This window comes from Amblyraja radiata, chromosome 29 (assembly GCF_010909765.2).
Source record: "Amblyraja radiata isolate CabotCenter1 chromosome 29, sAmbRad1.1.pri, whole genome shotgun sequence".
Taxonomy (NCBI): Eukaryota; Metazoa; Chordata; class Chondrichthyes; order Rajiformes; family Rajidae; genus Amblyraja; species Amblyraja radiata.
The window spans coordinates 15,352,918-15,368,974 of NC_045984.1; the positions used below are offsets into that span (position 1 = coordinate 15,352,918).

The following is a 16,057-nucleotide window of genomic DNA, read 5'->3' on the forward strand; positions in this document are numbered from 1 at the left end:
TATTGGTTCTAAAGCTTGCAAAAAATGTCTATTGGTTCTAAAGCTTGCAAAAAGTGTCTCTATTGGTTCTAAAGCTTGCAAAAAAAATGTCTATTGGTTCTAAAATGGTTCATACTAGCGCTCCAGAAAGCACTAATGGTTCATACTAGCGCTCCCCCCCCCCCCCCCCCCCCCCCCCCCCCGGTTGGCTTGGCTTGGGTGTGTCTTGAAAATGAAAGGCACTATTTACTGCAAATGGTGGCATGAAGTTGAAAGGCACTACTTACTGCAAATGGTGGCTTGGGAGCTTTGGCTTGAAGTTGAAAGGCACTGCAAATGGTGGCTTGGTTGCTTTGGCTTGAAGTTGAAAGGCACTACCTGCAAATGGGGGCTTGGGAGCTTTGGCTTGAAGTTGAAAGGCACTACTTACTGCAAATTGTGGATTGGTTGCTTTGGCTTGAAGTTGAAAGGCACTACTTACTGCAAATGGTGGCTTGAAGTTGAAAGGCACTACCTGCAAATGGGGGCTTGGGAGCTTTGGCTTGAAGTTGAAAGGCACTACTTACTGCAAATTGTGGATTGGTTGCTTTGGCTTGAAGTTGAAAGGCACTACTTACTGCAAATGGTGGCTTGGGAGCTTTGAAGTTGAAAGGCACTACTTCCTGCAAATGATGGCTTGAAGTTGAAAGGCACTACTTCCTGCAAATGATGGCTTGGGTGTGGCTTGAAGTTGAAAGGCACTACTTACTGCAAATGGTGGCTTGGTTGCTTTGGCTTGAAGTTGAAAGCACTACTTACTGCAAATGGTGGCTTGGGAGCTTTGGTTTGAAGTTGAAAGGCACTATTACTGCAAATGGTGGCTTGGTTGCTTTGGCTTGAAGTTGAAAGGCACTAATACTGCAAATGGTGGCTTGGTTGCTTTGGCTTGAAGTTGAAAGGCACTACTTACTGCAAATGGTGGCTTGGGTATGGCTTGCAGTTGAAAGACACCACTTACTGCAAATGGTGGCTTGAAGTTGAAAGGCACTACTTACTGCAAATGGTGGCTTGGTTGCTTTGGCTTGAAGTTGAAAGCACTACTTACTGCAAATGGTGGCTTGGGAGCTTTGGTTTTAAGTTGAAAGACACTATTACTGCAAATGGTGGCTTGGTTTCTTTGGCTTGAAGTTGAAAGGCACTAATACTGCAAATGGTGGCTTGGTTGCTTTGGCTTGAAGTTGAAAGGCACTACTTACTGCAAATGGTGGCTTGGGTATGGCTTGAAGTTGAAAGACACCACTTACTGCAAATGGTGGCTTGGGAGCTTGAAGTTGAAAGGTACTACTTACTGCAAATTATGGCTTGGGTGTGGCTTGAAGTTGAAAGACACCACTTACTACAAATGGTGGCATGAAGTTGAAAGGCACTACTTACTGCAAATGGTGGCTTGGGAACTTTGACTTGAAGTTGAAAGGCACTACTTACTGCAAATGGAGGCTTGGGAGCTTTGGCTTGAAGTTGAAAGGCACTATTACTGCGAATGGTGGCTTGGTTGCTTTGGCTTGAAGTTGAAAGGCACTACTTACTGCAAATGGTGGCTTGGTTGCTTTGGCTTGAAGTTGAAAGCACTACTTACTGCAAATGGTGGCTTGGGAGCTTTGGTTTGAAGTTGAAAGGCACTATTACTGCAAATGGTGGCTTGGTTGCTTTGGCTTGAAGTAGAAAGGCACTAATACTGCAAATGGTGGCTTGGTTGCTTTGGCTTGAAGTTGAAAGGCACTACTTACTGCAAATGATGGCTTGGGTGTGGCTTGAAGTTGAAAGACACCACTTACTGCAAATGGTGGCATGAAGTTGAAAGGCACTACTTACTGCAAATGGTGGCTTGGGAACTTTGACTTGAAGTTGAAAGGCACTACTTACTGCAAATGGAGGCTTGGGAGCTTTGGCTTGAAGTTGAAAGGCACTATTACTGCGAATGGTGGCTTGGTTGTTTTGGCTTGAAGTTGAAAGGCACTACTTACTGCAAATGGTAGCTTGGGTGTGGCTTGAAGTTGAAAGACACCACTTACTGCAAATGGTAGCATGAAGTTGAAAGGCACTACTTACTGCAAATGGTGGCTTGGGTGCTTTGGCTTGAAGTTGAAAGGCACTATTTACTGCTAATGGTAGCATGAAGTTGAAAGGCACTACTTACTGCAAATGGTGGCTTAGATGCAATGGCTTGAAGTTAAAAGGCATTACTTACTGCAAATGGTGGCTTGGGTGCTTTGGCTTGAAGTTAAAAGGCACTACTGTAAATGCACTTACTTCCTGTTTGCACTGTATATTGATTTTAGATAAAACGCTACCACTTACGGCTGTGATTTTTGGCCATCTTACTCAGTCCCCATCCGCTGAGCAGATGCAGAGAATTCTTCCCATCAATGAAAAATAAAAGTGTTATTAGTTTTTAAAAAATGTTGAGAATCTCTCTCCTGTCAATCACTCCATGAAAGCCACACCTTTTTCGGGGGGGGGGGGGGGGAGAGGGGTTAAAAAACCCGGAAATTTGGGTGTGGCTCAGTCTCTGCAAGATGGAGGAGGGAGAGGTCACGACTCGCTGTCTTTAGTGGCTTGGCACCCTACTTCAAATGGTATGAAACTGCACTTGAATTTGGTGGCCTTGCACCCTGCTAGAAGTGGTAAGAAACTGCACTTGAATTTGGTGGCCTTATACCCTGCTTGAAATAGAATTTCAAGGATTAGCCGTGAGTCAACTACCAGCCCACCAGCCGTGAGTGAGTGAGTTGCCAGCACAACAGGCTTGATTGACTGAGACGCCAGCCCAAGAATCCATTTGGCGCACAATTTGCATACTAGCCCTCTGGAAACCAGTCCCTTCAGCCCACAACACCCATACTAGCGCTCCAGAAAGCCCCCCCCCCCCCCCCCCCTAACTGGCCACCAATATTAGAATTGGTGGAGAGGTGGAATATTGCGTTGGATGACCAGCCCTCCTGTGTGATGCTGGGACCCAACGGGTCCCACTTAGTCTAGTGTATAATAAAACTTAAGGTTTGTGTACGAGGGGAGACTATCCAGAGGGGAGCCTGTGTCAAATCGAAACATCGAACGTCACTTTGTCTCTACAGATGCTGCTTGACCCAAATGAGTTCTTACAGCATTTGAATTTTTTGCTCTTAGTTTATGTGAGATTTCTGTTGAGAAATTATCTCCACCTGCTACCTCGCCCTAGGTTTCTGCGGATGTATGTTTTCTGTTAGGCACCATCCTTTTTGCTTTTCTATTCTTTTAACAATATCTGAAGTATGTGTGTAATTACAACGAGGCACTTGTTATGTTACATGTCATGCCTCATTGTTGCTGTGCAGTGACAATATTTTCCTGCATCCCAAAATTACTTGGTATTTTCAGTCACAAAATGTTTTTTTTAATGAATATTGGAAATATGACTGAATATATATGTATATATTTCAAGATTCACTGATGATGTATATTGCAATTGTTCTATATATATGAGTTCTGGCATTTTATTTAGTACACAGGTTATATTATAGATTTTCTTTGTACAATTTTCAGACATTTTGGCTGGATTAACTATATGTCATGCTTACTTCAACATCTGTAATGCTCTTAGAATCTGTCTTAATATAAAGTTAAAAATCTTCATTCACAATTATTACATTTAACTTTAGTAATCTTCTGAGGTCACTAAACATCATCCTGGACAGCATGCAGGCCCTAGAGACTAGCTGCTTGTACCAATTTCCTTTGATTCTCATCATTTCTGTCGGATCCCGTTGTTCCATCTCTCTTTCTTCCTCTTATTAGTTCTTTTTTTTAGGCTTAAAACTGAGGTCACTCGATACTGGTATTGTTTTCAGAACAGTTTGATTTTAATTGCACCACTTCCCCTTTTATTTACACACTCCTCTATCCAATGAAATATATCACTGTATTCTCTAAACAATTTTTCAGGTCTGCTGAATTCCCAGATGCATAGATAGGGCAGGTTTGAAAGCTTATGGACCAAATGCTGGCAGGTGGGACTAGTGTAGCTGGGACACGTTGGCCAGTATGGGCAAGTTGGGCCAAAGGGCCTGTTTTCACAGTGTGTCACTCGATGATTCTATGATAGTGTTGTCCAATTTTAGTTGTGCTGTCCAAAGCTAAGTAATTATCGATGTTCAGTTCAATGGAAGTTACAACGTTGGCGATAAAGGCCATGAACTCTGCTGTAAGTTTGAGTTGTTCTGGAGTATTTCAGGAAATTATGCGTGAGATTTGGTCATCTGGACACCCAGGAATCACAGTAATGAACAGTAATCAAATTTGCCACTGAAATTAAACTGATGACTGATTCAGGCAATCAGGTATTTAGTGCATCATTTGATGCACATCGCTTGAGTTTCACATATTTATTTGTTCTTCCCTGACTGTTCTGCTGGATAGGAGAGTGTGTGCATGTGTGTGGCCATGTCCACGTGGGCATGCATGTTTTGTGCATGTGTGTGCATAGATATATGTGTCATTGTGTGAATGTATGAGTGTGTCATAAGGTCATAAGTGATAGTAGCAGAATTAGTCCATTCAGTGTGTGTACGTATGAGTATGTGCATGCGTGTGTGTGTGCAAATGCAAATCATCAGATCGTAAGTGGCCTCATTCTCCCGCCTTCTCCCCATAACCTCTGATACCCATACTAATCAAGAATCTATCTATCTCTGACGTTGCCTCCACAGCCTTCTGTGGCAAAGAATTCCACAGATTCACCACCAATGTGTATGTGTGTGCGCTTGTGTGTCTGTTTCCAGATGCTCAGATGTGACTGTGTGTGATGTACCTGTGTTTGTGTGTTGTATGTGCGTGCGCGTGCATGTGACCTTATGTTTTTGTGTGCGTGTCTGTGTATATGTGTGCGCCTCAGTTTCATATTGCCCGCAGCTCTTAATTCTCTGAGCCGTTGGAGAGGGAGCCCTGATGATCAATTTGCCCTTGGAATATACAGTGGTTGATGCAGTAAGTGGACTTAGGGTCTCTTTACAGCCCAGTTATAATTTACATGCAATTGCAATAACCCTGACAGTGGGCCCACTTGGGATACAGCTCCCTTAAATATTGAACTACCCGGCTGGTCAGATGTAACCTTTATTTGGTGCAAGTTTAATTCATTGTCAAATCTTTACAGTATTCTCTCCGAGCCTAAGTTCTCTCAACATTAAGACGGAATATCCTGTGATGGAGGGAACAAAGGGAATGAATGGAAGGCGCTTGTTACTGTTGGAGTTTAATTGTATAAGGCATGTTTTTGGACAGCTGTTTTAATGATCATTGGCATTTGAGAACATTCAAGGTGGCATGCAGAACGAGGGAGAGGAATGGGAAATATCGTGATCATTTTAATTAAAATAGAAATCAGTCTTAAAGAAACTGATTAAAATCGTTTTAATGAAACAGTGGTACAGCTGGCACATTATGCAGAATCCAAAGTTTGCCCTCCAGCTGCTCCATTGTACTCTGCTGTTGTTACTGCTGGAAGTTTGAACAATCTCATTTAAAGGGGAAAAAATTGCCTTTTTTTTTAGCACTTTCTGTTTTGATTGTTGCTGTCGCATTTCACTGTTAGTTTAGGAACTCCTGGCCTAATATTCCACCATGCTGCTAACTGGAATGTCCCTATATTCTCAAGAGATGACTGATCTAACATTAAACCATTGACCTTTACAGAAGAGTTGTCATTAAATGACTTTTGGGCTATTTGAAGTTAAATTACTCTTAGGCCAAAACTCTGCAGTTTTGATAGTCCAGATGTATCGAGTATAGTTTAGTTTAGATTAGAAATACTGCATGGAAATAGATCCTTCGGCCCACCAAGTCCATGCTGACCAGCGATCACCCATACATTAGTTGTATACTACATTCAAGGGACATTTTCTTTTTACCGAAGCTTATTAACCTACAAGCACGCACGTCTTTGGGATGTGGGAGGAAAATGGGGAAAACCTACGTGCTCACGGGGAGAACGTGCAAATTCCGCTCAGACAGTACCCGAGGTCAGGATCAAACCCAGGTCTCTCGTGCTGTGAGGCAACAACTCTACCACTGCACCATTGTGCCGCCCTTAGTTTATTAATAATTATGTACAAAATGGCATTTACCTTAAGTTTCCATTGCCATTCCTCCTGTGGAGATGTTAAGAAACAAAACAAGAGATGTACTCAAATATAAAAATCTGCAAAGCCATCACATTCTCAAGCAAAAAGCTCCATCAGTAAATTAGAGAAAAGGCAAGTGTGAGTGTGTGGTACAAAATAACTTTGGTTGCAGTGTATTTTATTGAGGACAAAAAACACAACAAGCTGGAGTAACTCTACTGGTCAGGCAGCATCTGTGGAGAACATGGATGGGCGACGTTTCTGTTCATACTGATTCCAAACGGATCAGACCTTTCTTCAGTCTGATTAGGGTGAGAAAGCTGGAAGAGAGGAGGAGCAGGTCAAAGCCTGGCTAATGACAGGTGGATACAGGTGAGGGGAAGTGTGTTTTTTGATGAGCAGATGGTTAGACAAAGGCCAGAGATGAAAAGTCACAGTGAGATAAGGATAGAAAAGGTGCGAATTGTGAAGCCAGACGAAGAAATATAGGTGGAAAGTGGGAGTGGAAGAAGAAAATTGGGAGCGAGTCCAAGTGGGGCACAGGGACGAGGAGAGTGGGGTAAGGAAGGAAAGGTTGTTTGTCGGTAGTTATCTAAAATTAGAGAATTCAATCAGGGTTATTGAGGAACATGGGAGAAGGGAGTGACATCATTGGGCAGATTACAGTTGACATCAAGAGAGATGATATTATAAGCAGTAGTTACCTTTCACCAAGTTTAGATTTTAGATGGTTGTAGATTGTACATGGGAAGAACAAAATTTAACATTGAGAGGATCATAGTTTTCAACTCGTGAATGAGTTATAACAAGCAGAGTAAATTTCGAAGCATCCAAGCTTTGAAAGATACTGGAGCAATATATTAAAGGGTCAGGAGCAGGCAGGAGGGTTTGAGAGGAAGATTACTCACTTTGAAGCCGTGAGCTCCAGGGCTGGGCTTTGCTTGGTTGGAGCATCTTGAGACAAGCCTGATTAGTGAGACGTTCTCCGGCATCCTTCAGTTTCAAAGAGCATTAATGATGGAAAACTGGTGTTTGGTTGAAGAAGATAGAGAGCTGGGATAAATTGACCTACAAGATTTATAGATTGGCAACTCATAACATATTTCTTAAGCCCTGAAATGACTGGTAATTTGTACATCAGCAATGTTGCGTTTCTTTAAGATGACATTACAAATAAGTTTGATTCCGTTGTGCAGAGTATGTGTGTTCTGTAGATTCTTAACATTTAATTAAACCCATTAAGGAATGTACCTTTTTTTTACAAACAAGATGCAAGCAGTTTAAACAATATGTATAGTCTATTTAAAATGCTCAACATAGACTCCCTTCAAACCTTCTAAAAAGCAACCCAGAGAAATTGATTATGACACAATATTTATCGAATAGCAGTCTTAAAGTAAAAAAGAGAGAATATCAGAAACATTCAGCAGGTCGGGCAGCATCTGTAACAAAGTCATCTGATTAAGTCATTCACCCACAACATTAACTCTGATCTCTCTCCACAGATGTTGCCTGACCTGCTAAGTGTTCCTGCCAATTTCTGTTTTTATTTCAGATTTCCAATGTGCTTCACCCAAAAAAAACAATCAACCAATATTACTAATAAAACCCATACACCAATTTCTTTATACTTTACAAAATTGAATATTGATTTGCACCAGAATGAGTTTCATTTATAGTCACTCCCAGGTCAAATATCGCACCAATCAGAAAATTCAGCTAGTTACTCTTGCCCAATAACCACATCAGGATGCAAGTGATGACATCATTCCCGTGCAATGTTTTTTTACAGCAATGCGTAGAAACCTGTTGTCAATGCTGCTGTTGTCATTGAGCACTCTTGGAGATATGGCCTAAATCTCACGACACTGACTGCTAGTAAGGAATAACTGCATCTCTGTACTCAGTTTCCCTCCCCTGACACAACATTGACCCCAAAGCAGATCCCAATCTTCAACCCATTCCTGAATCATAACAAATACCAATTCCCCAAGTGGAGTGCTAATTCATTCTCACTCACCTGTTTAGTTTAGTGTAGTTTAGTTCAGTTTTGTTGTGTTTATTATTGTCATGTGTATTGAGGTACAGTGTAAAGCTGTTTTGTAATGTGCTATCCAGTTAGCGAGAAGACTGTGCATGATTAAGGTCAAGCTGTCTACAGTGTGCAGATACAGGATAAAAGATTTAGCATAGTTAGTGTAAGAAATGCTGTTGTTGAAATCAAGATTTAAAAGAGCGGAGCGATTGTAATGAGTGATTTGTGATGATGGGACCAGCACACAAAGCGTCGCCAGGCTTCAGCGCCATCCTGGATGTACGTCTGCTGGTTTCCTTTGCTCCCACCCTGTTCCTTAGCCACAGGCCCCATCTTAAAAACCCAGCCTTGAGAGAGAAGGAATGGACAATATGTTTTATCCCATAAAAATAGACTTTGCATTCGTCTGTGATGACTGTGGCCAGACGGTCATTGTTTCACTGGGTGCATTGGAATTCCCGAGCGTGTTCATTTTTCCAACAAGATCCAGGCCACTAGAGTTGAAGTAACTAACTAGAGTTCATAACATGTGGAGTGGCCTGGGTGACTCATTCAAAAATTGGTCTGCAAATGGAGGAGCGATATAGAATGATAATGACATCGCGTGTAACAACATAGACTTTCTAAAATAGCTTCAATACTCCATAATCAGATGAAACAGTACTCCACCATGGTAACTGACCTATCCAACGTAATTTCTGTTTGCCCCTCTCGTCTTACTCCAAACCCTGCAATACACCTATGTGACTTACCTTGTGTTGATGTACAAAATAGTAGGTCCTTATACCCACTACTTTAAATAACAAAGTGTCCACACGTGCAAATAGGCAAATACTCAGCCCTCCCCACACCCCAATCTCCCTACTCATCTTCCATGCCTTCCAAAACATATTTTGAGGGTGCAAAGTGCTGAGGTGCACATCCCCTTCACTACCAGCCTTCAGTGACAATACCAAGGCTTTAATTGACAAATTTAATTCCGCCATCAAGACACATTTAATGCCTACTTTGTGTCCTACGGACTGTATTCCATTGAAGCCAGTTTGCCATCCCTAATAATGTGTGTTGCCTTTTATTAAGCAAAGTATTTCAATCGAGAGAGAAATATAAAATAAGCTTCTTTCAGTGTGAAGGAGCACACTGACAATACAGCAAAGCTCAGAGTATCTTTTTAAATTCTCGCTGATCTATTACGCAACTGAGGTCTATGTGATTTACCTTGTATATTTCTGGGAAAATGTAATGAGGAACCTTTTGTCAGTAAGGGAATTGATTGTCTTGGAGGCGCAAGTAATTAGAGCTGATGGCCGGTCTGGGCCAAGCTTGGAAATTACTTAGCCATAACAGAGGGAGCTTGTAGGAATCAGGTCATGCATCATAATATGGATGATGAATTGGAACACTCAGCTTTTGAAAAAACATGCTGTGGGGCAATATAGTAATGTACTAGGGCCCAATCAATTTACCAAATGACACAGGCTAAAATTGGCTTTCGTTTATGGTGAGGAGGCAGAATATAGGCTTGAGATGACCTTTGATGACTCTCCATTAACTCCTTGAAAGCTGTTAAGCCCGAGGTCTTGAGTTGATCCATTATTTCATGAATTGTTGTACATTATCCTGTTGTACATTACTTTTTTTTCCATATAGCACCTTAGAAATCAAGAAATATTTTTATTTTCTTCCATCCACTTTTCTCCCCCATCGCATTCCGGACCGTTTTCTTCATCCCATCCCTGAAAGCCCTCAAGACCAATCCCAAATCAACCATCGTCCCCCTGGTACCACATGGAAATGCCATTCATGAAATGGCTCTAGGAAATTAAGGCTGGTTTGTCAGGGAGTTGGGACAAGTCCGGTCATTTGAGTTAGCACTTGCAGTAACACTGATAGAACTTGCATCTAACTATAGCCTTTCATGTCCATAATGTCCTAAACTGCTTGGTTAGTAATATTGTTTATTATGGGAGCATAGCAGCCTAATTGTGTCTAAACATCCACTAGCTAAGCACGCCACAGTACTCTTAATGCCTGGTGGCTTTGTCAGGATAGTTGGCCTCCTCATGTTCCTTCTACCTTTATGTCCCGATGATCATCCTAGTGTTTGTTGTGTAACAAGTGCTGCATGCTACAAGGACTCACACCCATGGATTAATTTGATTAAGGTATTATTTCTTACACATGCTTGGGCAATCCCAAATCATCTTCATACAAACGTTACGATTCCATATTTATGTTTTAAGGAAGGCAGAAATAGATGGTGGGAGAATGAGGGAGAGGAGAAGAGTAGGTGACTCTGTTTATTTGGGGAGTTGCAAGTGCCCATATTTCAAGCAGAGTTGTCCAAAATAATATTACCCACATTGACTATGCCTTGAGATAAGTTTCCTTCACCTGTGTTTTTCATGAGAGGAATGTTAATCAGGAAATCAGGGCAGCACGGTGGCGCAGCGGTAGAGTTGTCCCTTTACAATGTTTACAGCGCCAGAGACCCGGGTTCGATCCCGACTACGGGTGCTGTCTGTACAGAATTTGTAGGTTCTCACCGTGACTGCGTGGGCTTTCACTGAGATCTCCAGTTTCCTCGCACACTCGAAAGACGTACAGGTTTGAAGGTTCACAAAATTGCTGGGGAAACTCAGCGGGTGCAGCAGCATCTATGGAGCGAAGGAAATAGGCGACTGAAGAAGGGTTTCGGCCCGAAACGTCGCCTATTTCCTTCGCTCCATAGATGCTGCTGCACCCGCTGAGTTTCCCCAGCAATTTTGTGTACCTTCGATATCCAGCATCTGCAGTTCCTTTTTGAACAGGTTTGAAGGTTAATTGGCTTGGTATAAATGTAAAATTGACCCTAGTGTGTATAGGATAGTGTTGGTGTGCGGGGTTCACTGGTCAGTGGGCCAAGGGACTTGTTTCCATGCTGTATCCCTGAATTTATCGAACTAATCTCACCTGAATGAAAAAACCCTTCATGAATATGTTGATTTAAGGTCCCATGCACTGAATGCTCCCTGTATCAAAGTGCTTGGCTAACTTTAAAAGTAGAATTGAGTTGTAAGCATATGTGTAGAAAGGTCGTCCAGAATGCTTAATTATGCAAATATGGAAAAGTTGCAGCAATGAAGGCAGAGATTAGCTGTGCACAGTGAAAGCCATAAAAGTGAATACATGTCATGCAGTTATGGTGGATTTAGCTGTTGAAAGGGAACAGCAAAAAGCTTTTCCTTGGAGATTAGTGCTGCTTTATATTTCAAAGTGGTTTTAGAAACAATGTCCCTCTATGAACGGAGTGAGATTGAACACTTTCCTTGTATTTTCCTGTTTTTCCTTATCTCTACATTGGGACCGCCTTCCCTTGCCTCCATTACTGACCGTTGTCCGTGATGTCCGTTTTACTGCCAGTTTCCCATATATCCCCAAACATAGCAGGTGCATGACAAGGAAATCTGACCTGTATATGTGCTTTTTTAATGCCGAGAGCACTGAAGAGTGCGGGCACCAATCCTAGATAGAAGGTGAATTCCAAGAACATCAACACCTTTGGAGTAGAAAGCATTCAAAGGGCAAGCTCCAGGAATCTCCAGTACATTGCTATATGTTGGCTGCAATACGACCAAGGAAATGCATTAACCACAATTGTGAGTGGATCTTGCATTTCTTTTGATTCATTTTTTAAGTTGTTATCAAACTAGTGAATATGAAAAGGCTATTTGGTTGACAGTTAAGAACCATCTAATCATCTCCCAAACCCACAACCTCTGTCACCAAGAATAAGGTCTTCAGCCAAATAGCAACAGCCCCACCTGCAGGTTCCTCGTGAAGTCGCACAACATCCTGATTTGTAAGCATATTCTCTCATAGGTCTAAATGTAGGCTCAACAACATGGTGGGAGTACCTTCGCCCGACGGACTGCTGCACTTCAAGACAGTAGCTCCCCACCGCCTTCCCAATGGTATTTAGGGATGCACAACAAATACTGGCATTGAGCCTTAAAAAAAAAGAATTTGAAAGAAACAGCCATAACATTACAAATGTTGCATGGTCATGAGTTTAGATGCGTTGGGTGACCAGTGGTGAGATGGATAGTGGCATGAGATGAGCTGATGAATCTTTTCGGGACAGGTGCAGCTGTAGTTGACAATCCAGTCGAACTGGATATGAGGCATGAATGGGTGGTAACATGAACAGTCGAACTGGATATGAGGCATGAATGGGTGGTAACATGAACAGGAGTTAAACCAAGTTGTGGGATTGACCATGATTCTTGAAGGTCCTGGCTCCCATGGTGGAGTGTATTATGAATGTTCCACACCTCTTCTCAGAGATGAACACTTAGTAAAACAATATATATTCTGGAAATGCACCATACTCTACAGTAGTGAGAACTCAGAACCAAGTGTCCATTCATTGAAAGTAAAACACAACTAAAACAGCATTGTTCATAATAACCCTTCTCAAAAATATGTTACAATTTCAGTCATTGGAGCTCCTTGATGTCCAGTGGATTTTCCACTAGTTCTGGGCCAGTTGGTCCTCTCAAACACAAGATCTTAGAATCATATAGCACATCACGAGTCTACTTGTTCCAATACATTTTCAGCAGCTCCTTGCAAATCATCTAGATTTGTCCCATTCTCCAGCCTTTCCTCCATTTTTCAATATACATCTGATTCCTCTTTTGAAAGTTTTGGTAAAATCTGACCCAAATACATCTCAGATAGTGAATTCCAGATCATGTGAAATTACGTCTCCTCATTTCTCACAACCCTGCTTAATTCTTTTGCCAATAATTTTGAATCCATCATGTCTTGGTCTTGATGCTAGTAACAGGGGAATGAGTTTCCGCTAACTTACACTATCCAAACCCCTCCTAAAGTGTCATAAGGAGCACCACATTTTAACTGAATGGACATCAAGCCAGTCATTTCAACTTTTCATTTCATGTGCGATGTATTCATTCAGAGTTTGGGAGACTTAATACAAAATTAAAGACGTGTAATATTAGAAGTACTCAGCAGGTCAGGCAGCATCTGTGGAGAGAGAAACAACATTTCAGGTTGATGATATTTCATCAGAACCAGGTAAAGTTAAAAACAAAAACAAGATGTTGAAGAGAGTGGGAGTGTTGGCGAAAACAATGGAAAAATAATTTCAGTGCTTTCCCTGTTTTCATATGATGTGATTGATTCTTTTGTTAGCCCCCTCCTCTCTGCTCCCACTGGCAGGTATCTCGGGCAGTGATTACATTAATGCAAACTACATCGATGGCTATCGGAAGCAGAATGCCTACATCGCCACACAGGGACCACTCCCAGAGACGTTTGGGGATTTCTGGAGGATGGTCTGGGAGCAGAGAAGCGCAACCATCGTCATGATGACAAAACTGGAAGAAAAATCTCGGGTAAGGGTGGACTTTCCTCAAGGCTTCTTAGCTCAGATTTCAGGTTTGAAAATGTGAAACGTTAAGGACATCAAGACATAGGTTGCACATAGCCTTGTCCCAGGGTTGGGGACATGGTTTAAGTTAAGAGGGGAAAGATATGATAGGAACCTGAGGGGCAACGTTTTCACACAGTACATGTATGGAATGAGCTGACAAAAAGAAGTGGTTGTGGCAAATATAATTGCAACATTGAAAAGACATTTGTACCATTACATGGATAGGAAAGGTTTAGAATGATATACGAGTCAAATGCAAGAAAATGGGACAGGTGTGCAGCACAGAAACAAGGCCTTCTGTGTTGGTTGGCAAGAACGAGTTGGGCCAAGAAGCCTGTTTCCATGATGTATTACTCAATGACTATTAAGGATGATTAGAGACTGGGACATCACCATGTTTTTGTGAGTTCAGGACTTCACAACCAAAAGTAACCACTAATAACAAATTGTGTTAGCCTAACCTGTGTTCTCAGATAAAGTATTAGAGAGGAGTGGTTAACGATGAAGATTTCTTCCCATGGAGGGATTGCTAATATCTGAATTCAGTACCTGAATAGATCGGATGCTTATAAAATGTAATTGGATGTCATAGAACAATAGAATGCAGTACAGAAACAAGCCCTCTGTCCTTGCCTATGCCAATCATCAAACATCCATGTACAATATGAACCCAATTGAGCATGCCTTTTATATGCTGAAGAGAAAACTGAAGGGGACTAGCCCCCAAAACAAGCATAAGCTAAAGATGGCTGCAATACCAGTCTGGCAGAGCATCACCAGAGAAGACACTCAGCAACTGATGATGTCCATGAATCGCTAGCTTCAAGCAAAGGATATACACCAAAATACTAAACATGACTTCTTCCATTTACATAACATTGCTGTGTCCCAAACATTATGGTGCCCTGAAATGGGGGGGACTATGTATAAACACTGCTGTAATTTCTACAAGGTGAAACCAAAGTGTATAATAATGGCCTTTATTAAAATCTGACAATGTGCACTTTAACCACATGTAACTTTTTCTATTACAAATCTCAAATTGTGGAGTGCAGAGGCAAATAAATGATGGGTCTTTGTCCCAAACATTATGGAGGACACTGTATGTGTCCAGGGGTCATGCATTCTTCATGTATAATCGTAGATAACGAGCAGCTGTGGTTGTCTCAACCATGGGTGGTGTATGGTGGTGAATCCAGATCCACCTTACACTGATTCAGATGTGAAGTTCCACTGAGCTCTGTATGACAGGTAAGCTCTGAGTCCTGGTCAACACTTGGTCCAGGGATCACTTTACCAAAAAGAGATTAACAGGTACACTTGATTGGGAGCTACTGCGGTGTCACACAATGATTATCCACACAGCCAAATCCAGCACCGTAAAACAATCCGTATCACTCGAATTGCTTTTCAATGCACACCACTGAACTGTATAAAAGGTTAAATGCCGCCACTCTACTCTGCTCAATGTAGTGGTTGATTGCTGTGGTTTGCAAAACTTAACATAAAACAGGCTTCAATCGACTGACTGCAGTTAAACACAACCACAGCTTGGCAAAAGAGACCCAGCCTCGACCCTCTTCTCATCAACAGCAGTACCAAAACCCTCCTTGTCTGCTTGGGACTGTGAACTCCTGAGTGCAAATTGCAGGTGACCCGTCTTTAATATTAAGCCAGTGCTTTGAGGATTTGGCATCCAGTATTAATGCTGAGAACTATATTCTACTCTGTACCTTTTCCTTTGCGCTATTTATTGTGCTTGAGTTTTTGCATGATTGTATTTATGTGCAGTGTTATCTGACTTGATTGGAAAGCATGCAAAATAAAGCTTTTCACTGTAGCTCGCTACACATGACATAACAGTAATAGAACCTGAACCTATACTGGCCCAGTTGCTACTCTGGTAGGTAAGCTTGATGTGATTCAATAATGTGGTGCAGCTGACACCCTATGATGCTGCCCTGTGATATCAGGGAATAGATGAGGACAAAATGCTGGAAATTCACAGCTGGCCTATCCGCATCTGAAGGAAGAAAAGCAGCTTAATATTTCAGTTCAGCTGAAGCATCTCCACGGAAATGTAATTCCACTGCACCCACTGTGTACTTTATTTTGCTTTTATTGGATCGTTAGTTAGTTATGGGTGAGGAGAGGAAGTTAGCCATTCCACCTCAGAGGGACTTCAGACCTAACCTGGAAAGATATTTGCTCCCTCAAACCTGACAATAGGTTTAGTTCACAGTTTACTGCAGAGTAATCCCAAAGTTGCTTCTCAGCAGTTTGAACAATTTTATTCAATTGTCACACCTCCACCATACCTGCCTTGAATTGCATTTGCATGTATTTCCAGATGCTCTGATTGCTACAGATCCCTTGTGGCCTGATACTTTATCAATGCCAACTACAGTGTTTCTGTGCAGGTATCTATGTCTTTAGCCTGTGTACAGATACATATGCCAGCTGTAC

At 41.8% G+C, this 16,057-nt stretch overlaps 1 protein-coding gene across 40 annotated transcripts in view; it reads left to right on the forward strand.

The window, feature by feature from the left end:
- Positions 1–16,057, forward strand: part of LOC116989340 (receptor-type tyrosine-protein phosphatase S-like) — a 394,665-nt gene that overhangs the window by 343,126 nt on the left and 35,482 nt on the right. For all 40 annotated transcript variants that reach the window (XM_033046622.1, XM_033046611.1, XM_033046631.1 and 37 more), the window contains one exon: positions 13,378–13,553. In XM_033046622.1, coding sequence (XP_032902513.1) covers positions 13,378–13,553 — 176 coding nt within the window. The remainder of the gene's footprint in view (positions 1–13,377; positions 13,554–16,057) is intronic.